Source organism: Danio rerio, chromosome 12 (assembly GCF_049306965.1).
Source record: "Danio rerio strain Tuebingen ecotype United States chromosome 12, GRCz12tu, whole genome shotgun sequence".
Lineage (NCBI taxonomy): Eukaryota > Metazoa > Chordata > Actinopteri > Cypriniformes > Danionidae > Danio > Danio rerio.
The window spans coordinates 1,762,501-1,787,500 of record NC_133187.1 but is presented as its reverse complement, the minus strand read 5'-3'; the positions used below and the strand labels follow the sequence as shown (position 1 = coordinate 1,787,500).

At 34.8% G+C, this 25,000-nt stretch overlaps 3 protein-coding genes across 18 annotated transcripts in view; 2 read left to right on the top strand and 1 right to left on the bottom strand.

Moving 5' to 3' along the window:
* Positions 1–4,084, top strand: part of sstr2a (somatostatin receptor 2a) — a 10,594-nt gene extending 6,510 nt beyond the window's left edge. The window contains exon 2 of the mRNA XM_005170121.6: positions 1–4,084. This exon is cut by the window's left edge and continues 1,413 nt beyond it. The gene's annotated coding sequence lies outside the window, so the exon portion shown is untranslated.
* slc39a11 (solute carrier family 39 member 11) overlaps positions 1–17,902 on the bottom strand; it is a 224,005-nt gene extending 206,103 nt beyond the window's left edge. For 2 of the 15 annotated variants that reach the window (XM_073918031.1, XM_073918041.1), the window contains exons 1-2: positions 17,639–17,902; positions 5,719–5,810 (exon numbers count right to left, since the gene is read on the bottom strand). The gene's annotated coding sequence lies outside the window, so the exon portion shown is untranslated. The remainder of the gene's footprint in view (positions 1–5,718; positions 5,811–17,638) is intronic. The other 13 variants (XM_073918029.1, XM_073918043.1, XM_073918032.1 and 10 more) reach the window with 8 other exon arrangements.
* The window catches only part of tnfrsf13b (TNF receptor superfamily member 13B), an 11,397-nt gene continuing 1,794 nt past the window's right edge, over positions 15,398–25,000 (top strand). The window contains exons 1-5 of one of the 2 annotated variants that reach the window (XM_073918047.1): positions 15,398–15,757; positions 17,627–17,742; positions 20,357–20,473; positions 22,474–22,653; positions 24,683–25,000. The exon at positions 24,683–25,000 is cut by the window's right edge and continues 1,794 nt beyond it. In XM_073918047.1, the coding sequence (XP_073774148.1) occupies positions 17,628–17,742; positions 20,357–20,473; positions 22,474–22,653; positions 24,683–24,927 (657 nt within the window). In that variant the 5' untranslated portion in view covers positions 15,398–15,757; position 17,627 and the 3' untranslated portion in view covers positions 24,928–25,000. Of the gene's footprint in view, positions 15,758–17,591; positions 17,743–20,356; positions 20,474–22,473; positions 22,654–24,682 lie in introns of those variants that run through there. The other variant, XM_017358495.4, reaches the window with a different exon arrangement.

The window sequence follows — 25,000 nt, the reverse complement described above, 5'->3', positions numbered from 1 at the left end:
TGGGAGCTCGCTATAGCTGTGGCATTCATTGAAAATTCTCTCTATTACTGTAGCATGCACTCAGTTTAATACACAATTTAGTGGGCAGTGCTTATTAGTAGAAATAGAGCTGCACAATTAATCGTAAAAAGATCGCGATCTCTATTCGACCCCCTAGACCACAGGTGTCAAACTCAGTTCCTGGAGGGCCACAGCTCTGCACAATTTAGTTCCAACCCTAATTTAACACACCTGATCAAACTAATTGAGTCCTTCAGGCTTGTTTGAAACCTACAGGTAAGTGTGTGTGGGAGCAGGGTTGGAACTAAACTGTGCAGGGCTTCGGCCCTCCAGGAATGGAGTTTGACACCCCTGATGTAGACGATCTTAATCCAGCGTTTCTACGATTCTGCCAATCATATTTTCAAGTTCAGGAGAGAAGAAAAGGCGGCTGCACGAGTCTTTTCATTGTTTCACACACGTTGCTCATTGACATTGACACCTCTAAATGATGTTGATTGAGTCACATGCTGTATTTACAAGGTATAATTCACCTAAAAATGTCATTTTTGTTTTAATACAATGATGTTTTCGCGATTGGGAAATCACACGTGGCGTGAGCTGTTATCACAGAGAGGGCGCGCGCGCGCTCTACTTAGTGACAGGCGCACGCGCGTCTACTTTAGTGAACAGAACCTGCATATGTTGCGAGTAACAGGTAACACAGTTGTAAATAATATTGAGTTTGTGACACAGAGGGATCGTTTGGGAGCCGCGTGCGAAGTATGAACAACACTTAGCAGTCAAAATGAAACCGAAAGTGTGCACTTCATTTAAATGATCATATCACATTATAGAGTTATGATTACGACAAGCATTTGATATGTGTTCTTTCATAGTGAACCCACAGTTGTGCATGAAAATAAATGTTTACAATGTCACTATAACTACTCCAGCATATATATTGTTGAATATAATCTGATAATGACAAATGTTTGAATTTACCAGTGAGTTGTCTAATATGACAGATTGCAAGCATATATCTCAAACATCATAATTCAACATCAGAATCATTATAAGTAGAATAGAATTATTTATAGAAACCAGTAGACCTACACATAATATTATTAATCGATGCTGTGCCATATGTTTGTTTTTACCATACCTTTATTTTACATCTACAGAATGGTGAGAAAATCGTGATCTTTATTTTAAGCAACAAACGAAAAAAAAAATGCGAGAGTTTTAGCCAGAATCGTGCAGCTCTAAGTAGAAAGTAAAAATGCCTTTACAGGTTTTAGTTCACAAATCTTGTGATCAAATCCATCCAGCTTGGAGGTCACCCAACCAACTTGGAGGTCTCAGTGATACCTACTTGCAAATGCTAGCGGTAAATGGACAAATTTAATATTTCAGTACCGACAGGTACCGAATTCCAGTATCGTAACAACCCTAATATGTTACAGATTGATATTTTTCTGATCCCCAGTGGTAGAGGTGTCACAATACCACGATACTATACCAGCTGAAGTATCAAAATACCGAATAGTATCGCACTACTGTAGACACAAATCTACAAAATAAAGCAAACGGTCACAAATACTTTATTTTAAAATGTTACAATACTTGAATTTAATTCATAATTCCCTTATTATTGAGAAATTATATGTACTTATTTGTACAGATGTTGTGTTTTATTTGTATATACTGTGACTCTTCTGTTCCACATGCAACATTATCTATTAGAACACAATGATCATACTACCGTTTCCAAACTACAGAGGCAACAGCAGTATTTCAGAGCCATAGTATTGCCTAAACCTTGCAACCCTACTCTGTGGCAAGTTGTTGTGGAAAATATAAACAGATCTTTCAATATATCATTAACATATGCTCTCTCTGAGTTAATATTTTGAGATTTTACCTCAAATGTCACATCCAGAACGCTGGAATTGCTCATGTCAGTTTGGGTTTCTGATCGGTCCATTGTAAGCGATGAGGATCCGAATGTCATTTACTGTAAATAACTCTTAATTGGTGTCAATATTGTGTGTTTATTCATTCACTTCAGTGCCAAACTTCTCTTTAGTGCCAATTCAAGATCATGGCCCTCATTAGGTAAACATTATTTTAGTCTCAAGCCTTCTGTTGAAAAAAAACAAGGCCAAGATATGCTTGTTAAAAGCCTCTTAATATTATTATTCAAGGCTTTTGTGTATGCGTGTGTGTGATGTTGAATGCAAGATTAGTGAGTGATACTTTTGACAGGATATTTTTAAACGGGCATCAATGAATATTCCTGAAAGTAAAAAAAAAAAAATAGATGTACATTTCTGTGGCCTATTTATTTGCTGTTTATTTAGTGAACGATGGTCGCCGTCTGCTTATATCTTGTTTACATTTAAGAATCTTCCCTCGTATTATTTCTCCTCGGGTTCCCAGTAGAGTTTTATTTTGGTAGAGCAAACATACTTGACATAGTGTTCAGTGCAGTGGGGGAGGAGAGAAAGTTGAGCTCTGTTACAAAACTTAGCAAAGCTGCCTAATCAACATTTTCCAGGCATTAAAAATGGTGTAGGCTGCCTCATTTTGGCCAGATATCCATTTACACAGCGTCACATGATAAAACACGATTCATGCACTGAGAAAAAAAAAAGATATTAAATTTAAGTATGATATAAATTCAATATTTTATGCAGATATGTGTGTGTTTTTGTGCTTTTTAAAAGATTGTTACCTTAATAACATTATAAATCTGAGTTCTATAGGAATCAATTGTGAGTTGTGCTTTTTAGATAGTTTTTTTTTTTTTTTAATCAATAGCATGTCCCAATAGGCTATCATTAATAGTTAATCCGCCTTTCCACTGCACACGACAAGCGACAGACCGGAAGTCATTCATTTCCAATGGAGAGCAGTCTGTGGAGTTCCCATTCAGATGCGATTTGAGCTGCGGATATGTTGAAATATTTGAACTCCTGCGACGAGACCGTCTGCGATCGCATGTGATGTATTCCAGTGATGTCCAAGCAGGTCTGTGTGCACGAAATAAGAAATAGTCTGGGTCTTTATCCTATTTTTTGAAAAAACTGAGAATAAAGGCACTTGCTTTTAGGCACGGGCCTTTATTTCGGACACTGCAAGAATCAGCTTCTCTCCTATGGGGCACGACATCACTGAAAAGTCCATGTGACTGCCACAAGGGGGCGTTTTCCAGAAGTCGTGTTCGAATGTGTGCAGTGGAAAGGCGGCTATAATGCATTGCTGGACGTGAAATAAAAAAATAAGACTATTATATTTTTTAAGCATTATTGCGAATGTTAGGTTAAAATCCAATCAAATTGCTTATGTTCATTATGGAAATTTGCTGCTGCCAAGGACTGTAAAAATACCATTTTAAGATGTTTTATCTTAATTTTGTCACACAATTGAGTCAACATCTTGTTATCGTGACTTTTTCCATTTAGAATTGCAAAAGTTAAAATACTACGCAATTTTAACCCCAAAATTTCGATTTTATTTCTGGTAATTGCAAGTTTTTGAATTTTCTTGCAAGAATTTTATTTTTTCGTCAGACACACTGGAAGATCTAAGACGCAAGAAAAAATAAATAAACACAGCAATCACTGATATTTCTGTGCAACTGCAACAAGGGAGCGTATCACGACATTGGAAAGGCAGCTTTAATGCATTACTAATGAACAAAAAAAAAAAGAAGTAATATATTTTTTATAAGCATCGTTGCGAATGTTCAACAATCTCACGGCAATTCGTAACTTTTTCATTTAGTGGCTAATTCATATGAATTCGTACGATCTAATTCGTACAATTTAGTACGATTTGATTATCCCCCAATGATGGTTGGGGTTAGGGTTGGGTCAGGTGCCACGCCTCCTTTTTAAAATCGTACCAATTCGTACGACTGAACTCGTACAAATTAGCCACTAAACTGGCAAAACGTAAAATACTTACGTTTTCTCGTGAGATCAGGCTGGAATGTTAGATTAAAATCCAATCAAATTGTTTATTATTTGTTCATGTTAGTTCATTATGGAAACTTGTTGCTGCCAAGGACTGTAAAAAAAAAAAAAGAAAAAAAAGAAAATTCTAGGACTTTTAATCTTAATATTTCACAATTTGTAGTTAAAAATAACACATTTTTAAGTTAGCATCTCTTTTTTTCACCTCAAAATTTCAAGATTAATAATATTACGCAATTTGAACCCCAAAGTTGATACTTTATGGTAATTGCACATTTATTTTTTGTTTTCAGAAAACTGAGTCAAAAATTTGAGATAAAAAGCTGCAATCAACTTTTTTTTTTACTCAAATGGAAGGAACAAGCTTCAATAGTTTATTGCGTTTTACAAAGCTTCAGATAAAAATATAATATATATATATATATATATATATATATATATATATATATATATATATATATATATATATATATATATATATATATATATATATATATATATATATATATACACATATATATACACATATATATATACACATACATATACATACATATATATACACATACATATACATACATATATATACACATACATATACATACATATACATACACACATACACACATACACACATACACACATACATACATACATATATATATCACACATACATACACACACACATATATATATATATATATATATACACACACATATATACACATATATATACATATATATACAAAAACATACATACACACATACATACACATACAAAATGTTGTTAAAACTGCCATTGCATAAATTTAATCAATGCTGCAGAATATTGCTTCGTGATAGTTTAAATAATATAAACAAACTATAAAAAGTGTTACCTATTTTTTTTATTAGAAATTGACTTATTTAAAACTGTTATCATCTTCTAATTGTTGTTGAAGTAAACAAATGGCTGTACTTCATTAATATTCATGAGCTGGCAAATGAGATGCAAAACCACCTTCATTGCTGATGTTGTTTACTCGCCTCGGTCATAATAATGAGGCCATATGGTTCATTTATTATTACAAGACAAGTATTCAAACAAGAACATCTTCTCAACGTGTTGAATATATACCTCATTACAAAACGAAAGATGTACAGCCTTTATCCATAATAGTGATCAATGCGTCCAGTCACATAGACTGCTTCATAGTGACAATGAATCACTCACATCGCTCCGAGGACAAACTAAACGACGCAGCAAGTGCCTTAAAATAATCACTCAAAAAGACGCAGAATGAGAGATGAAGCCGTGTGCGTTCATTCATAGAGCTTTAACAATAAACCCTCCACCTGAATGTACGATCGGTTCACCCACTATTGTACGCTTGTAAATAAAACGCCATGTTTATGTATAATATGTAAATACAGAGCTGGCATCAGCAGAACATATTCAGCTCTATCCCGTTTTGAGGGGTTTTTGATCATTTGCGAAGGGCTAAAACGGTTCAGGATGAACTTGTTTACTGTAGTCTGATTTCTAAGGGCCAAAAAAAAAAAAAAGTGATGTTACAGTTTAAGGTGATTGAGTTCATGCCTGGATTTTGTTTGTTTCTAGTTTTGCAGTATTGATGACTGATTATCAGTGTTTGTCATGTATTTTGAGTTCAGTTCTGTGTGCCTTCGACCATCAGGCAGCAGTGTGTGTGTGTGTGTGTGTGTGTGTGTGTGCTTTAAGGATTAGTTCACTTTAAAACAATCTTGATAATTTACTCACCACCTTGTCATCCATTCAGTCCAAAGGAATTGAAGGTTTGAGGAAAACGGTCCTGGATTTCTCCATATAGTGGACGTTCAGGAACACTCCTGCTGAGGAATAGGATTGTTTAAGTAAACTGTGCTTTTAAAATAAGAGTAAACAAGTCTCCTTAAAATTAAGTTAATGAACTGTGGATGTTTAAAGATTAAGTCAACTTAACGGTTCCAAGTTACAAGAGATTTACTCAAAGTAATAAATTCCCAGTAGGAACACATTGGGCCCCATCGTACACCCAGCGAAATAAGGTGCAAGATATGTTTGGCGTGATTTGCTGCTAATTTTCAACCCTAATTTTCATGTTTTTAATCAAATTGTTTTCATAGTAAATAATGATAATTTGCATTGCTAAAATATTATTAGTAGTATTATATGCATATTTATATATTTTTTTATTAAAAACAAGTGTAGATGTGTCCAGCTGTGGGGTTTTGGAGACGTCTGCATCAGCATATGGGGCATAACAACAAGACGTGAGTTTGGATATAATGGAGCACAATTCAGCAAAGGAATTAATGAACAATAATAATGAAGATTAGAGCTGAATTTAGAAATGGTTTTGGATCAAATCTTTGCGCTTAAAATAAACTAAATGGATGTGTTCAGTGGAGTGAGCTTCCACAGTTTCCTCACTCCACCAAAGTAAAGGAGTAGAGAAAGTAGTGGCTGAATGGAGGAGGCTCGTTCTTTATCCTCGTGCTGCAGATGCTCTGTTTAACCGTTTTCTCACTAGTGAAGCATTCAGTTTTTACACTCAAAGTCGCCATGTAAATAGCAAATACACCATGGAGCGACACAACTGACTCTTAAAGGGAATGAGAGACGAGACTCTGATTGGTTTAATGCAGGTTATGCTCAAAACACACCCAGAACTCATTAAGAGAACATGCCATGTGCCATGCGCTTTAGACTTTGCACCTAGATCCTTAAAATAGAGCCCAATGTGATATGACGTTGATCTTTAGTTCTATTTTGGTTGACAACAGGAGAACAAAAATTAACGTCAATTTACTGACGTCAATTACCGAAGTTAGTTGGCGTTGATTTTTGGTTGGTTTTAGGCTGTGGCAATAAACAAAATCCAACATCAGCTGAACATCATGATATGACATCAATACAATGTCTAAGTCTAACATCAGCAGGGGCGTAGCAAGGGGGGGGGAATACATCCCCCTCACTTTAAGAGTAAGACCATTAAGAAACGGGTGATTAATAATTATGAACATAAAATCTTGGATCTCATAGGCCTACAGCTGTCCCCCCCACACACTTTTAAAATGTCCGCTACTCCCCTGAACATCAGTAGACGTTTATCTGTGCTTGGTTTTATGTTGTGTAATCATTTTGACGTTGGGTTCTGACATCAACCCGATTTTCATATACAACCAAAATTCAAATAGTTTGACATTGGAGTCCAACGTCAATTTTACGTCTGTGTGACGTCGTGTGCCTGCTGGGTTATAGAGAAACGATCAGTTTTCATAGAATTAAAACCAAAATAAGTACTTTTAACTACCAAAACATGTACGGCACTAGCTCTGGGATGCAAGCTTTTGTGGTTAAGCAATGTTAAAAATGTTAGTTTAATCTAGTTTCTTTAAATAAGACCCTTATTCCTCCTTGGGAGCCTTATTTGAATCTGCATTTTAGAAATTAAGGGCACCGTTAAAGTCCACTTTATGGAGAAATAGCATGCATGCTTTCCTCAAAAATCCTTTTTATTTATTTATTTATTTATTTATTTTTGACTAAAGAAAGCAATTAAAGTGATAGTTCAGCCAAAAATAAAAAAGTTACAAATAAAAATTCTCACTGTAACACTTAATTAGTTTCTGTTGTTGAGCGCAACAAGAAATTCTGAAGGATGTTGGAAAGCAGCTGCTATAGTCACACCCATAGTAGGAACAGAAATACTATGCAAGTCAATGGCTGCTGCTTTCCAACATTCTTCAACATATCTACCTTTGTGTTAAATGGAAGATACTCAAACATGTTTGGACCAAGTGGAGGATTAAATTTCTAGGTGAAACATGTTCGATGAAAAGGAGGTAAATTTTCAGGAAGTTACTGATCCTTAAAGCCCAAAGTGTACTTCAGTTTTAATGTGACACTAGTGTACATGTGCAGTGCATGTGATGCACATTTCTTGATCTTAACAGCATGTATAGACTACTGTACATCCGTCTTGATTTGATGTTGAATTGTACTTGCACTACTCATTTTGTCCACAAGGTGCCAATACTGAATTAGGACGCGTTCAAGCTTAACCCAGGAGTTCAGTATAAAGAGTCAGCTCCACATGGGTGGGACTTAAACTCCAAGTGGGCTTAACAAACATCCTGGGACTTTTGATTGGTTTATTTAATGTCTTGTGCATGACTGATAAGTCTAGCCTATTGTGTTTTGATATCTACACCTATCCCATCCCTAAACCTACCCTTTATAGCACAGGTGTCAAACTCAGTTCCTGGAGGGCCGCAGCTCTGCAGAGTAAAGTTCCAACCCTAATTAAACACACCTGATCAAACTAATTGAGTCCTGCAGGCTTGTTTGAAACCTACAGGTAAGTGTGTTGGAGCAGGGTTGGAACTAAACTGTGCAGGGCTTCGGCCCTCCAGGAATTGAGTTTGACACCCTTGCTTTATAGTAACCAAATGTGTTTTATTAACATCTAAACCTAACCCAAACCACTACCCCTTAGAATAGGCTAATGCGTTTTATTAACAGACAAATATGACATCATATTGAGCACATGCTCAGTAGCTGCACCAGTAACCCTTCTAGCCTTAACCCAACCTACCACAGAGCAAGCCCCTCTTGGAGTCCTCCAAATGTACTTGCGATATACGCCCCGACCACTTGGAGGTCTCCTAACAAACTTGTGATATAAGCCCCACCCACTGCTAGTGCTCCTAGTCTAAATGTGACATGCACAGGATGATAGCTGGATAGAACTGTAAAATACGGGAGAATCCCAGGAAAAACGGGAGGGTAGACAAGCATGCACTCCACGCAGACCTATAAATCAGTCTTAAATTTTAGGAGCAACATTAAGCAGCTTATTATAAATGATTGTTATCTAATTATATCTAATAAGTTAATCATAACTTAAACCTATATTATTAAATTATATATAGAAAAAGGCATTTCTAAATGTATCCGGATCATTGCTTTAGTCTTAAACGTCACGTCTGAAAAAGCATTCGCATTATTTTAACACGACACATCTAAGATGTGTGATGAAGACTGACTCATCCTCACCTTCTTCTAAAATGAAGCTCGTGTTTCTCTTTTTCCTTCAGTATATAGCAAAGTGTTGACGTGCGTCTGTCGCTCCCTCGGTTCCTATAACCTCCTACAGCTCAATTCTGGCCCACTTATTTATTTCCAGGACCCAATTTATGGCAATGCACTCAAGCAGAATAATCCTCGGCTCTAATTAAATGATTCTTCGACCGCTGCCGGTGTGGAGAAAGCCTGAATGTGTTTTAATTAAATTGTACAAAGCCACCGCTTCTCTTTAAGCTGAAAACACATTTTATTAGAGCGATAACACTTTACAGGAAGGTTTCAGTGGTGTTCGCTGCATTAGTTAACATGAACTTAACTAGAAGAAATACTTTACTTTTAATAGGATTTATTAAACTTGGTTGAAGTTCATATCAAACGCTGTATAATGTTAGTAAAATAGCATGCACATGAACACATATTAACCTTAAGGCTATTTCAACCTCTATAAAACTGCTGTTTATGATAGTTAATCCATTAACTAATGTTAACACATGGCTTAAGACAGAGGTGTCCAAACTCGGTTCTGGAGGGCCGGCGTCCTGCATATTTTAGCTACAACTTTCTTCAACACCTCCTTGGAAGTTTGTATTATACCTAAAGAGCTTGATTAGCTGGTTCAGGTGTGTTTAATTGGGGTTGGAACTGAAATATGCAGGATATCGGCCCTCCAGGACTGAGTTTGGACATCCCTGGCTTAGGAGGACTTTACTTTTTACTTAAAATGACAATAAACTGACTTAAACTGCTTGTATAACACAAAATAAGTTAGAAACATGAGGTTTGCACAGTGAAAATTCATCTTACTTAGAGTTGTTGCATTGTTTTTAGTCTGAATATCTACAAGTGTGAGTTTAGAAATGTCAAAATTAAGTTTTTATGTAAACAAATGTATAGTTTAGCTCAGAAATGTTAACTTGTGATTTTTCCCATTAAAACAGGCGATATATTCTGCAATTGAAGTAAAATAATCTTATTTTGCAACAAAAACTTAATTATTTTGCTTGTTTTAAGCAAAAACTCACTTAATTTTGACTTATTTCTAAAAGTTACTCAATATAGTGTATTTGTCTAGAAAATGATCATAAATGTTTTTATATATATATATATATATATATATATATATATATATATATATATATATATATATATATATATATATATATATATATATATATATATATATATATATATATATATATATATATATTTGGGCAAGAAAAAGGGCCAAAACTCGTAAGAAAATCCTTTTTTGCAGGTTATTAATCATGTAAATCTCTCATTTAATAACCTAAGTTAGTTCCATATATAAACCAGAATATTAATACAAGATTTTATCTATATTGTACTGTACAAATAATAAACTCAATAAGTCAGAATATGTTTGTAAAACACATTAACCTTAATTAATCATGTTTCTAACTTAATATTTCACTTTAAGCAAATTTAAGTCAGTTTAATTTCAATTTTCGACTCGTAATGTTCTAAAACAATACAATATATTGTCTTGATTTAATATTTAGACTAGAAACAAGACAAAAACTTATTTAAAAAGCATTTTTGCAGTGTATTGGTCATTTATTTCTGATTTGTTAACATTAGTTAATGCATATATGAAGCAGAATATTGATAAAAGGTTCTATTTATATTGTACTGCTTTAATTTATATGATCAATAAGTCAACATGTTAATCTGTTTGGTAAAACCATATTAAATTATATTGCTAACTTACTGTTTTACACTATTATAAGCCGATTTAAGTGGATTTAATTCAATTAATAATTTAATGCATCCAGTGCATTTTATTGTTTGGTCATATTAACTAATATTATACAACTTTTAATTTTAGTGCATATTAAATATTGATATTAATATTACTGAGATTTATAAAGACTGCATAAGTTTAATTTGTTTTCATTGTTAATAAACAAAGCCTTTAAATGCAAAGTGCTTTTGCAACTTAGCCAAACTATAAGATGTTATTCGTGAGATGCAACTGCAGTTTAATAATTTTAACACTTAATAATAAATAAATAAATAAAATAAATAAATATGCTGGTTGTTCAAACAACTTATTTAAATTGTCCCAAAAAAAAATTCAAGAATTGTGATGATTCAGCTCAATTGAATTGTTTGATGTTCATCCCACTTAAATTTGCAAAAACAATGAAGTTAATCGATTTGTGTTGGGATAGCATGAGGGAATTGTGTGGAATCCAGCATTTTTTTTTTTTTTTTATTTAACAGTGTATGATTGCATATTAATAACTGCATAATTAGTTATATGTATGCATTTGTGTTTCAACGTGTCTGGATTAAAAAAAAATGTTTACAACATGATAAAAATCAATCCCAATGTACACCAGTGAGAAAAGTAGTTCGACAAACATTTATAGAACAATTAATAAAAGATAAAATATGCAAACTCTACATACAAAAGTAAAATAATAATAATAATAAAATACAATAAATAATCTAAACAAACAAATACAAAAAGTAATAAACAAATAAATAATGACCCTCAGTTTTAATCTAAATTAACTATTTCCTTTATAATTTATGTCTTTAAAATAATCTACAGGTTGCCAGAATTTTAAATCGCTTGAATCGAGTCAGATTTACTGTATATAATGAGACATCAGATTCCCCCGCGCTTTCCTTCAGTCTTATTGTTGCACGATGTCTCCCTCTGCCGTCCAGTCCAGCTTTATTTCACATTCAAAACCTGCTGAACTGAGCTCTTTGGATCTGTTTGGCTTGTATATGAAATACATCATGCTCATGACCTGTAATAATTGACGACTGTGGAGAAACGCGTGACCTGCCGACCTCTTTCAGTGTTGTTGAGCAGAATGAAGTGCATTACATTCATCTACGAATATTATTAATAAACGCTGATGTGTGAACACTGACTTGTGTTTGTGTGGCTTTATAGAAACTGATGACACGCATTTCTAATTCACTATTTATGTTGTATGAATGAGCATCAATTTTAAGTGCATTTTAAAATATAATTACGTCTAAGAAAAACTGTTGACCTGAATTTTTTAAGTTGAATTAAATTATCCTTATCGGTCATTTTAGCTTTAATTACATTAAACTAACTTAAAACTGCTTTAGCTTAATAAAATAAGGCTGAACTTATTAATAAGTGATGACTGACATAAAAATATGTCATGACTTTCATTCAATTTCCTGCAGCTTAGTCCCTGATAAATCATGGGTTGCCACTGTGGAATGAACCGCCAATTATTGCATACATTTTACACAGTGGACGCCCTTCCAGCTGCAACCCAGTACTGGGAAATGCACACTCATTCACTACGGCCATAGTTCTTCAATTCCCCTAGTGCTTGTGTTTGGACTGTGGGGGAAACCCACGCCAACACGGGGAGAACATGCAAACTGCACGTCTTGCCGTGATGCAACAGTGCTAACCATAAGATTAATAACTTTACTATCTCGATCACTCATTTCTCGTGTGCAGGATGATTTCTCTGACTGACACACAATGAAAACAGACGAGGAGTCACAGGTGTGCGTGTGTGATATGACTTCCTGTGCATCTGTGTGTGTGTGTGCGTGTTCAGCTTCACTGGGCGCTGACTCCCAGTGCACTGTCATCCTCTCTCTCTCTCTCTCTAACACACACACTAATAATAGTTTCTGTAGGTGCTCTACGAAACACACAACTACTATTAGAGGTCTATTAGCGGCGCTGCAGCTGCGGGGACGCGCTCGGCTGGTTTTCATCGGTTTCGGCTCGTGCACGCCAGCATGACTCTGCGATTGAGCAAACTGTGGCGATTTTGTGTCACTGTGGCGGGAAAAGTCGGTGACACGCGGTAAAATATTCATCTTTTGATAGAAAACTTGAGCGATGGTTCCCCCGAGGAAAACGCGTCTACATTTATGCTCCTCGAGTCATTTAGTGGAGTCACGAGAGCGCTCAGCTGGAAACATCGGCCATTACTGCGCGTCTATAGATGCCGCGCAACAAAACGCAAACACTTTGCATGATTTAGTGGTGCTCGAAACCTCGGAAAATTCAGATCGGCAAAACATTTCACACACAAACAACCAAACAAAAAATTTGACTTTGATTTCTTTGTAAAATGTGATCCAGTAATGTTTGTTCACACCTATATAATTTCAAAATAAATTACTCTCGTCATTGACGACTTTTATTACTATTACCACTAACAACAGTAATAACAACAATAATAATAAACAACAGCAACAACAACGATAATAATAATAATAACAATAATAATAATAATCATAATAATAAACTGCAACAACAACGATAATTTTAATAATAATAATAAACAACAGCAACAACAACGATAATAATAATAATAATAACAATAATAATAATAATAATCATAATAATAAACTGCAACAACAACGATAATTTTAATAATAATAATAAACAACAGCAACAACGATAATAATAATAATAATTATAATAATAATAAAATAATAATAATAATAATCATAATAATAAACTGCAACAACAACGATAATATTATTATTAATAATAATAAACTGCAACAACAACGATAATAATAATAACAATAATAATTTTAATAATAATAATAAAATAATAATAATTAATATTAGAGATTAGTGATTCTGAAGACTAAAGCTGAAAATTCATGATACAAATCACTGTAATTAATTAAAGTTATTTAATAGTGCAATAAAATTTCACAATTTTTATTGCGTTTTTATTTAAAACATTTAAAAAATCCTACTGACCCCAAATAAATATCCAAGCGAAGAAAAGCGGCCCAAAGCCCTGAGGCCCCTCGAGTAGGACACTTTACCCATATAAGCAACCCTACATTACCTAAAAGGTAAGAACGGATTAAAATAAAAAAAAATAAAAAATGCACACAAATTTGCTTATTTGGTTGTTGTAACCCAATGTTATAGTCAAATACGTTTATAAAAATTAATAGATTTTATTTACTTTATTAAACAAAATGTATGACTTATTCATAATTCACCCAACAATGAGTTGTGACAACCCAGTAATAGCATTGCACACAAAAAACTATTTAATATTTTGGATTAAACCAGCATTTTTCTAATCAAATGCTGTGTTGAACCAGTATTTAATACAGAATATATTAGAATATACATATTTAATACAGAATATTTCTATATTTCTATTAGTTGGTATATTATTATTATTACACAAAAAATACTTGCTAAACCAATTGTTAAACCAATATTAGATTTTTTAAAAATGTACAAACCCAGCTTTTGGGTCATAAAGTCATTTGAATTTAATTAACTATTATTAATACTCAGCAAACACAAGACATCAACATGACATCAGATTGACGTTGTACCCCAATGTCATGAGACGTAGCATTTTGATTGGAAATGAAAACCAGGTTGACGTCAGAACCTGAGGCCAGGCTGACATAACAGGTGACAATGTCCAATGACAGACTTTGCGTTTTGGTTACTCTCCAATGCAACCTAGAATCAACCAAATATCAACGTCTAATGAGGTTACAGCTTGACGTTGTGTGGACGTTTCCACTATGACGTCTATTAGACGTTGGATTTTGGTTGTCATACCCGATGAATAAATGTCAGTATTTGACATCAATATGACGTTGGTTTAAGATGTTGGCTCCATGTTGAATTTTGGTCACTTTCTAACAACCTAAAATCAACCAAATATCAACGTCATTTGTCGTCATTATTGGAGGTCAGAATAACATTGTCCTAGATGCTCACGACCTAAATCCAACCTAATAATAATAATGTCTTATGACGTTGTGCGTCTGCTCAGTATTGGATAACCAATATTGGGTTACGACAACCCAGCATTTCTAGAGTGTAGTAATAATAATAATAATAATAATAATAATAATAATAATAATAATAATAATAATAAACCAAAACGACCAAATATTTTGTATTAAATATGTTCTAAAAACTGTTGGGTTAAAGTGTTTTTTTTTTTTATTAAATAAAGTGTAGTTCATTAGCAAAACCTGAGGTTCTGGAGGACACAAAGCTTGTGAATTCACTCGGCAGAGCCGGTAGATGTTTTCTAGGCAAACAACAACACCTTGAGTTTAGATGCAATTAGCAAATTTAAATGCCGGGTCATTTTAAACCCAACACTGGATCAAATATGGACAAACCCAACAGCTGGGTTGAAAAAGTCATTTAAATGTATTCATTTTCCTTCGGCTTAGTCACTTATTTATCAGGGGCCTCCACAGTGGAATGAACCGCCAATTATTCCAACATATGTTTTATGCAGAGGATACCCCTCCAGCTGCAACCCAGTACTGGGAAACACCCACACACACTACATACAATTTAGTTAATCAATTGCCCTATAGCGCAAGTGTTTGGGCTGTGGGGGAAACCAGAGCACCCGGAGGACACATGCAAACTGGAACTAATGTCCATATTTAACCCAACATGTTTTCAATGCAGAATTAGCTTCATCTTTAAGAACTCTTTAATCTGCTCAGCGTCAATCTTCATTTGTGCGTCTCTTCTTCATATTCATCACTGCTGCAACTGTTTAGTAGTTAAAATGAGATGTGCTTGACAAAAGCAGCAGCAGCATCTCCTGAGACCGAGAGTGTGGTTTTAGTCAAATCACACACAAACAAGACTAAACTCAACAACTCGCGCAGTTTCCAGACGGCTCATGTCTTCACTCTGACTGGAGGTAAGAGCTCATTCTTGTCAATTACTGTCTCTCATTTTACAAGAAACTAGCCAGAGTTTGAACATTAAGATGTTTATAATATGGAGATTATTCAGGACATGTACGAGCTGTTTTAAATGGTTAATACAGATCTGTGTGTTGCTCATGTTCGGCTTACAGTGTAAAGCAGAATGTGCTTATAAAAATGTATATAATTTAAATCATCACACTCAATATTTTCTGTTCTTCATTCAGTGTCCGTCAACTAAATCAAAGGATAAATAAATTATATAAAAACAAATTATTACAATATATTATAAAACATTATAAATGAAACTTTATTTGTATATTTCAGTATTCGTTTTTGGTGTTTGGGCATTTTTTTTTAAATTTAATATTTTTTACATTGTTATATCAGCTTTTGGTTTATTAATAATATACTACTATTTTTCCCCCAATTCTGTTTAACATAGATCAGATATTTCTGCAACACATTTCTCAACATAAGTTTTAGTAACTCATCTCTAATAACTGATTTATGATGACAGATAATAGATATTCTTCATGACACTTCTATACAGCTTCAAGTGACATTTAAAGGCTTCACTAGGTTAATTAGGTTAACTAGGCAGGTTAGGATAATTAGGTAAGTTATTGTATAATGATGGTTTGTTCTGAAGACTATCAGGAAAATAATAGCTTAAAGAGGCTAATAATTTTGTCCTGAAAATGGTGTTAAAAAAAAAATCAAAAACTTCTTTCATTCTAGGCGAAATAAAACAAATCAGACTTTCTCCAGAAGAAAAAATATCAGACATACTGTGAAAATTCCCTGAATCTGTTCAACATCATTTGGGAAATATTTAAAAAAAAAAAAGAACAAGAAATAATTTTTTTTTTATAAAAAAAAAAAAAAAAAAAAAAAAAAAAAAAAGGGGGGGGGCGAATAATTCTGACTTCAACTGTGTGTGTGTGTGTTTGTATATATATATATATATATATATATATATATATATATATATATATATATATATATATATATATATATATATATATATATATAAGCTCTTAAGTGGCCGTTTAAAATACGTTGAATGCTTTATATTTTGTTACAGACACACAGAGTCATCCTGCAACTGTTTTGCAGCATATGAAATGTCCCAAACACTATTTTAACTGTCCAAAATAGTAAAAAAAAAAAAAAAAAAAAAAAAAGTTGTTTTGACTCTCTGATAGTCAAAACATTTTCAAAAATATTTGTTAAATATGCATTCAAAAAACAGCAAGGAAAAAGTGTTTTATGTAAATTGGGACCACGAGTTCACATAATGGACATCATTTTCTCTAAAAGTACATCACATCCAAAGATGATACTTTTTTTATTCTAAATAGGTTACAATAAGGCCAAATAGCAAAGAGAAATAAAAAAAATATATATATATATATATATATATATATATATATATATATATATATATATATATATATATATATATATATATATATATATATATATATATATACACATATATATGCACATGTGGTATCATATATGGTTTAGTTTAATTTCATTTTAATATGCATCCCTGATTGTCAAAGCTACTGAAATGTTTCCCAAATATGAGGAACCCATAAATAACCCATTTTATTGCCTCTGCAAGTTGATTAACCATCCAGCTCAACAAGAAATCCACATTTCACTGACAATAACCATGAAACATTAAACTTAACTGTCCAATTATTAACACTTAGAGGTTTGTTTCATTAATAGCAGAAGTTTGAGTCAATCACTGACCCTGTTAGTCATCTGTGACTCATTCACTGTGTTAAAAGAGTGTGTTGTGCTGGTGTGTTCACTGTGGTGAAACAGTGTGTGTGTGTGTGTTAAAGGATGACACACACCTGTGCGGATGGACAGTTTATGGACCGGCTGCTGATAAAGTGTGTGTCCTGCGATCTTCGCTGCGCGGAGCCCGAGCCTCACAAACAGTGCGCTGAATACTGCGGTAAGTGACGGACAGTGGTGTAAAGTAAAGAATGACAAATACTCACATGAGTGTAACTCAGAGGTGCTCAACCCTAGTCCTGGAGATCTGCCTTCCGAGAGAGTTCCAACTCCGCTCAAACACACCTGAACCAATTAACTAGGAGCTCATGGACTTCACTGGATGATTACAGGCAGGTGTGTCTGATATGGGCTGCGACCAGGCTCTGATTGGCTAATCGGGAGGACCGGGAGAATTCCCGGTGGGTTGGTCTGTTTTTTTGACCGCGAGGCACTCGCACTTTTTTTATTTATAAATTTTTTTGACCATAGCCTCACTCTTTTTATTCATTACTTTGCCGCAGCTTTGCTCTTTTTGTCTATTTTCTCCCAGCCCTGTAAGCAAAATGCAGCCTGCAGGGTAATGATGACGTAATTATCACTCGACCCGAATCAGCAGCACCTTAGTGAATAATAACATCAGGAATTACCATGCGCTTTAAAAGTAGCATTCATCTCCCTCCTAAAAAAGTGTACCTTTCTGATCCGACAGAAACGTTTGTAGGTAAAATTTGTTTTTCAAACAAAAAAAGATAAAATTACAAAATTAGATGTCTTTTTATTGAAGAAGTTGCTGCATTGTCCCCTGTAATCTCTTATTGGATTAATATCTATAGAGATTTGATATGGGAAAAAATATGGTCTTTGCATCAAAAATATTTTCTCACCAACAAGGTCAAAGAAGTGTCTTTTAAATTGATCAACAAATTTTATCCTATCAAACCATTTTTGAAAAAGTTTAATTCTAATATTGATGTAAAATGTTCATTTTGTCAATTTCATACTGAAACTGTTTTTCATTTGTTTAGGGAGTGTAATTATGTTGCACGATTTTGGAAACATTTTGGATTATTTATTAATGATAATATACAACAAGATGTTTCTGTTACTTTTAAAGAAATTACTTTTGGTTATTATGAATCTGCCCCTACTAAGAGAAATGCTTGTTTTGTAATAAATTTAATTTATTTTCTTTGTAAATTCCATATCCACAAATGCAAATTTACTAATACTAAACCATATTTTCCTGGGTTTTTTTTTTTTTTTTAAATTAGTCATTATATACAATTAATTTCATTATCTAAAAATAAGAAAGCAAACAGAACTATTTCATTTCGTAATGACTTTAATTTATGTACTGTTCTTGACTCTTAAATGTCTTTCCTCAAGTTTATATCATGTTCTTTATTCTTTCTCTCTCGTATCTCTTTTCTTTGACAATGTAATTCATATTCTGTTTTGTAAAAAAATATTGCTACAAACTTGTCAACTGTTTTTTGCAAAAAATAAATAAATAAAAAAATAAATAAAAGCACCTTAGTGAATATAATTCCAATCATTAATATGAACCTGCTCAACGAAAATCAGATGATTAACTACATTAATAATGTGCATAAATCTGACATAACTTGATTAGAAATCTAAAGAGGGAAGAAACAGATTAAGCGATCAATATAATTCCAGACGCAGAAATTTGTGGTGCAGTGGTCAGCACGTTACGTCTTGAAGCCGCTGACCTGAGTTCAAATCTAACCTGAGTAAATAACTTATTTATTTTTTCATTTTTAGTGTTAAGACATATAGTACTGTTTGAGTTACTTATGTAGGTGTACATATTTTATTTTTATTTTTTGTTTGACCACCTTTACAAAGGACTGGATATCTATAAAGAGTTCTGCACAGAATATATTTAGATATTGCAGGAAAGCGCACTGTGATGTTTTAAAGAATAGTGTTGAAGATTTAGCCACCCTTTAACGTTCTCATATTTTTGAAAAACATCTGAAGTTCTAAAGCAGCTGTGTCCTTTAAAAAGACGTGATCGTGTCATTAGAAACTGAATGGGAAATGACCTTATTTTAATATAGTCAGTCGTGAACTGAGGTGGGCTGGTCTGAGGCTTGAAAGCTGCAGGACTGCAGATCTCCAGGAACATGGCTGGTCACCCCTGCTTAAACTGAGTGATTTATTTCTCAGGAATTGTACTTTGAACAGTGTATATAGTGTAAATTTATTGGGTGTGAGTAATTTTACTGTTTTTTTCCTTAATCCTGCAGTGACTACTTCACAGTACGTGTTTACTTTTTCTTGTACGTTAAGTAGTTTTTAAAACGTGTACTTTTACTTTATTTTTAGTACATTTATGACCTCCTGACTCTCTGTGCTCATTAAAACTCTCATGGCACTTCTGATAAAGAGTAGGGGTGTAATGTCCTGGCCAAACCCCCTTCATCAGCCCTTACCCATCATGACCTCCAAATCATCCCCATCCACCAAATTGGCTCTATCACCGTCTCTCCACTCCACCTATAGCTGGAGTGTGGTGAAGCACTTAGTCCTGTGGCTGCCGGTGCATCATCCAATTCGAGCTGCACACTGCTGGTGGTGTGGAGAGACCCCCCCCCCCCCCCCCCCCGTCATGATTGTGAAGCGCTTTGGGTGTATGAACAGATAAATGCGCTATATAAACACACATTACATTATTTATATTTACTGCGTTTTCCCCCCTTTTTGATTGACGTTACAGAATCTTGATCTTTCTGCAACAGCTTGTGAGTTGTGCTGTGTGTTTTCAGAGGTGTGGAGATGCAGAGCGGTGTCGGGTCAGTTTTATGATGCGCTGCTGAAGAAATGTCTGCAGTGTTCTGATCTGTGCGGGACTCACACGCCGGCCTGTGAACACATCTGCAGCGGTGAGTCACGACACACTACATGTGCTCTCTTTAACAGATCACACTATCACATTATTGATGTGCAGTGGGTAGCACATTCGCCTCACAGCAAGAAGACCGCTTTTTTGAACCCAGGCTGCATGGGTCAGTGGGCATTTCTGTGTGGAGTTTGCATGTTCTCCCCATGTTTGTGTGGGTTTCCACCGGTTTCCCCCCACAAGTCCAAACACATGCGCTATAGGGGAATTGGGTAAGCTAAATTGTCTGTAGTGTATGAGTGTGTGTGTGAGTGAGTGTGTATGGGTGTTTGCCAATGAAGGGCTGCAGCTCGAAGGTCATCCGCTGTGTAAAACATATGCTGGATAAGTTGGCGGTTCATTCTGCTGTGGTGACACCAGATTAATAAAGGGACTAAGCTGAAAAGAAAATGAATGAATGAATGAATGAATAAACAAGACTGAGGTAATTTCTGTTCACCGAGTAATTCTGACTATTGCAGCAAAAAATAAAAAAATAAAAATCAGATGTAAACTATAAATAATTAATAAACAATAAGTAGTAATTAAAATAGTTCAGTGGGGAAAGTCTACAAAATTCTTCACCGAATGTTTTACAGTTCAATATAATAGAGTAAATAAACATAGATAATGGTCTTACATTAATGCTTTCTCATAACAACAACAACAACAACAACAACAACAGAACTCTTAAACTATTCAAAATGTTATTAAAAGTCACTTTTTCAAACATTTCAAGGTTAAAAGTTGGATGAAAGATTGTTTTTACAGTGCAGCTGTGATTAAAATAATAAAATAGAGAGAATGACCTTGAAACAGGGAAAGACTAAAAACTAATGAAAATGTTAAAAAGGAAATTAAAAAAGTCCCATAATGCAATTCAAAAGCATAAATAAATGGGTGAATAAAATTATATATATATATACATACATACACACATGGCCACTTTATTAGGTACACCTTACTAGTATCGGGTTGGACCCCCTTTTGCCTTCAGGACTGTCTTAATCCTTTGTGGCAGAGATTCAACAAGCTGCTGAAAATATTCCTCAGAGATTTTGCTCCATGTTGACATGATGGCATCACACAGTTGCTGCAGATTTGTCGGCTGCACATCCATGATGCCAGTCGATACAAGGCAGGATGATCCATGCTTTCATGTTGTTGAGGCCAAATTGTGAGCCGAGCATGGAGACTCATCAGAGCAGGCAACGTTTCTCCAATCTTCTATTGTCCAGTTTTGGTGAGTCTGTGTGAATTGTAGCCTCAGTTTCCTGTTCTTAGCTGACAGGAGCGGCACCCGGTGTGCTCTTCTGCTGCTGTAGCCCATCCGCCTCAAGGTTGGACGTGTTGTGTGTTCAGAGATGCTCTTCTGCAGAGCTCGGTTGTAACGAGTGCTTATTTGAGTTACTGTTGCCTTTCTATCAGCTGGAACCAGTCTGGCCATTCTCCTCTGACCTCTAACATCAAGGCATTTGCGCCCACAGAACTGCCGCTCACTGCATATTTGCTCTATTTCAGACCATTCTCTGTAGGTGTACCTAATAAAGTGCCTGGTGGGTGTGTGTGTATGTGTGGATATATATATATATATATATATATATATATATATATATATATATATATATATATATATATATATATATATTACATAATATAAAATATAGATGCCTTGAAAAAACAGCCTAGTATCCTATCTGATGCAGTTGTTGGGAATATAATTCAATTCAACTCATCTTTATTTCTATAGCGCTTTTACAGTGTAGATTGTGTCAAAGCAGCTTCACATAGAAGATTATCAATCAAAACAGTGTCAGTTCAGTTATATACTGTTTGGTAATGAAAGAACTTGTCACGACGCTGTTCGGTGAGAGTAGCCCAGTATATCCTCCTGATTTCGGAGTGTTTAGTAAGAGTCGGCTGTACTGCTACCCTGTCAATGTGATTCTTTATGCTAAGTTACTTCGTCCACGTGATTGTGCTGTGCTGTGTTTCGTTCCTCAGACCCGCTGGTGACCGGCAGAGGGCGCACTGTGAGCGGCTCTCCGCTGCTGCTGTACGCGCTGCTCGGTGTGTGTGTGACGGTGCTCATGTTCAGCTTGAGTGCTGCTGTGCTGACGCTGCTGATGAGGAGAAACAAACACACACAGATCCCAGACGAGCACAAACAACAGACATCTGAAGGTCAGGTCAATGATGGAGCAATCTTACTAATATAGCATTAACGAAAAAAAGAAATGTAATAAAGATAAATAAATAAATGTATGAAAGAGAGAAAGAAAAAGAAAAAGCGAAAGAGAAAGAATAAAAGAACGAAAGTGAAGGAAAAGACCAAATAAATAAAGTGAAAGAAAGGATCAAAGAAAGTGATAGAAAAAGGATAAAAGAAAGAAAAAGGTGAAAGAGAAAGGAAGGATAAAGTAAAAAAAGATCAAAGAAAAGGTGAAAGGAATAAAGGACGAAAGAAAGTGAAAAGATGAAAGAAAAAAGTAAAAGAAAGGATAAACGAAAGTGAAAACGATAAAAGAAAATTAAGAAAGTAAAATAAAATGAAAGAAATGAAGAAGGAGAAAGGTAGGATGAAAGAAAGAGGAAAGAAAGTGAAAAACGATCAAAAAAGGAAGAAAGTGAAAGAAAGGATGAAAGAACGGATAAAAGAAAATGAAAAACTATCAAAGAAAAAGCAAAAAAGAATGAAAGAAAGAAAGAAAAAGACAAAGAAAAAGAAAGAAGTGATCAAAGAAAGAAGGAAAGAAAAGAAGGATGAAAGAAAGGATAGAATAAGAATAAAAGAAAAAAAGTGAGAGAGGAAAAATAAAGAATGTAAAAAACGATCAAAGAAAAGGTGAAAGGATGAAAAAGTGAAAAAGAAAGAAAGGCAGGATGAAAGAAAGAAGAGAAAAAAGAACGAAAGGATAAAAGAAACAAACATCAAAGAAAAAGTTAAAAAAAGGATAAAAGCGAAAGAAAAAAGAGAAAGGCAGCATGAAAGAAAGAGAATCAAAGAAAGTGAAAGACGATAAAAAAAGTAAGAAAGTGAAAGAAAGAATAAAGGACAGGATGAAAAAGAAAAGAGAAAACAAGAAAACGTAAGGATAAAATAAAGAAAGTGAAAGAAACAATCAAAGAAAGAAAGGATGAAAAAAGTGAAAGACAGAAAGAAAGAAAGGATCAAAGAAAGAGGATCAGTAAAAGAAAGTAAAGGGATGAAAGAAAGAAAAAAGTGAAAGAGAAAAAACTAAAAGTAAGGATAAAAGAAAGTGAAAAACAAGGAAAAAGAAAAAATGGAAGACAAAGCAAGAAAAAAATAAAAGAAAAAGAAAGGATAAAAGAAAGTGAAAGAAAAGATGAAAAAGAAAGAAAGAAACAAAGAAAGCAAGGATGAAAGAAAGAGGATCAGTGAAAGAAAGGATCAAACCTGGATCAGGACAGACCTTATATTACATCATGCATTGTGTTATATTGTTAATGTACAGTTTCTTTACACCAGATAATGATGCGAGTAGATAAACCCTGCTGAACATATGATAACGGCCTGTTCTGACTCCCGAGATGCTTCATCAGACAATCTGGAGGAAAAATCAGTTTACTTCAGTGAAAAAACTTCTGTCAACCCTTGACAGAAAAAGTCCAAGTAGAGAAATCCACAATCTGGAGGCTCAGTGGTTAGCACTGTGACCTCACAGCAAGAAGGTCACTGGTTCGAGTCCCGGCAGGGTCAATTGGTATTTCTGTGTGGAGTTTGCATGTTCTCCCCGTGTTGGCATGGGTTTCCTCCGGGTGCTCCGGATTCCCCCACAGTCCAAACACATGCGCTATAGGGGAACTGATCTACTAAATTGGCCGTCGTGGATGAGTGTGTTTCCCAGTGCTGGGTTGCAGCTGGATAGGCATCCACTGCATAAAACATATGCTGGAATAGTTGGCAGTTCATTGCACTGTGGGGACCTCTATTAAATCAAAGACTAAGCAGAAGGAAATTGAAATGAAGTGGACACCACATGAGCTTATTCACTACATGGACTTTTGTTGCTCATAAATGCAGGCAGGACAGAGACTCTTGTATCATCACTTAATTAAATGTATATCTGTTTATTCCCTTACACAAGTTTCCTGCTTTAAATGAGCTTTTAAATACCTCCTCACTCAAGCCACTCACCTCAAATCTGTTATAAACAGGTCACGTAATAATAATCAGAGATGTTTCCTGCAGATTCTCTGGTGGCTGGGTCTGATGAAGTGTCTCAGGAGGAGGGCAGCGTGCACCATCATCATCATCATCCTCAGGACCGGCCGCGGGCCACTGAGACCTGCGTGTACTGTTTCTCGGAGCACACGGCGAGACCCCACACGCTCCTCCAACAGGCCGGAGATCAGGATCCCGAGAGCGTCCCGATCCCACAGGATAAATGCGGAGCACTGCGGATCATCTGCTCTCCCACACAAACCAGCCTTTAACACACTCTGAGGAAACCCAGAAGCATGCGTGCTGCGTTTAATTCAGCACACAACACTTTTAAGGGCACTAGAT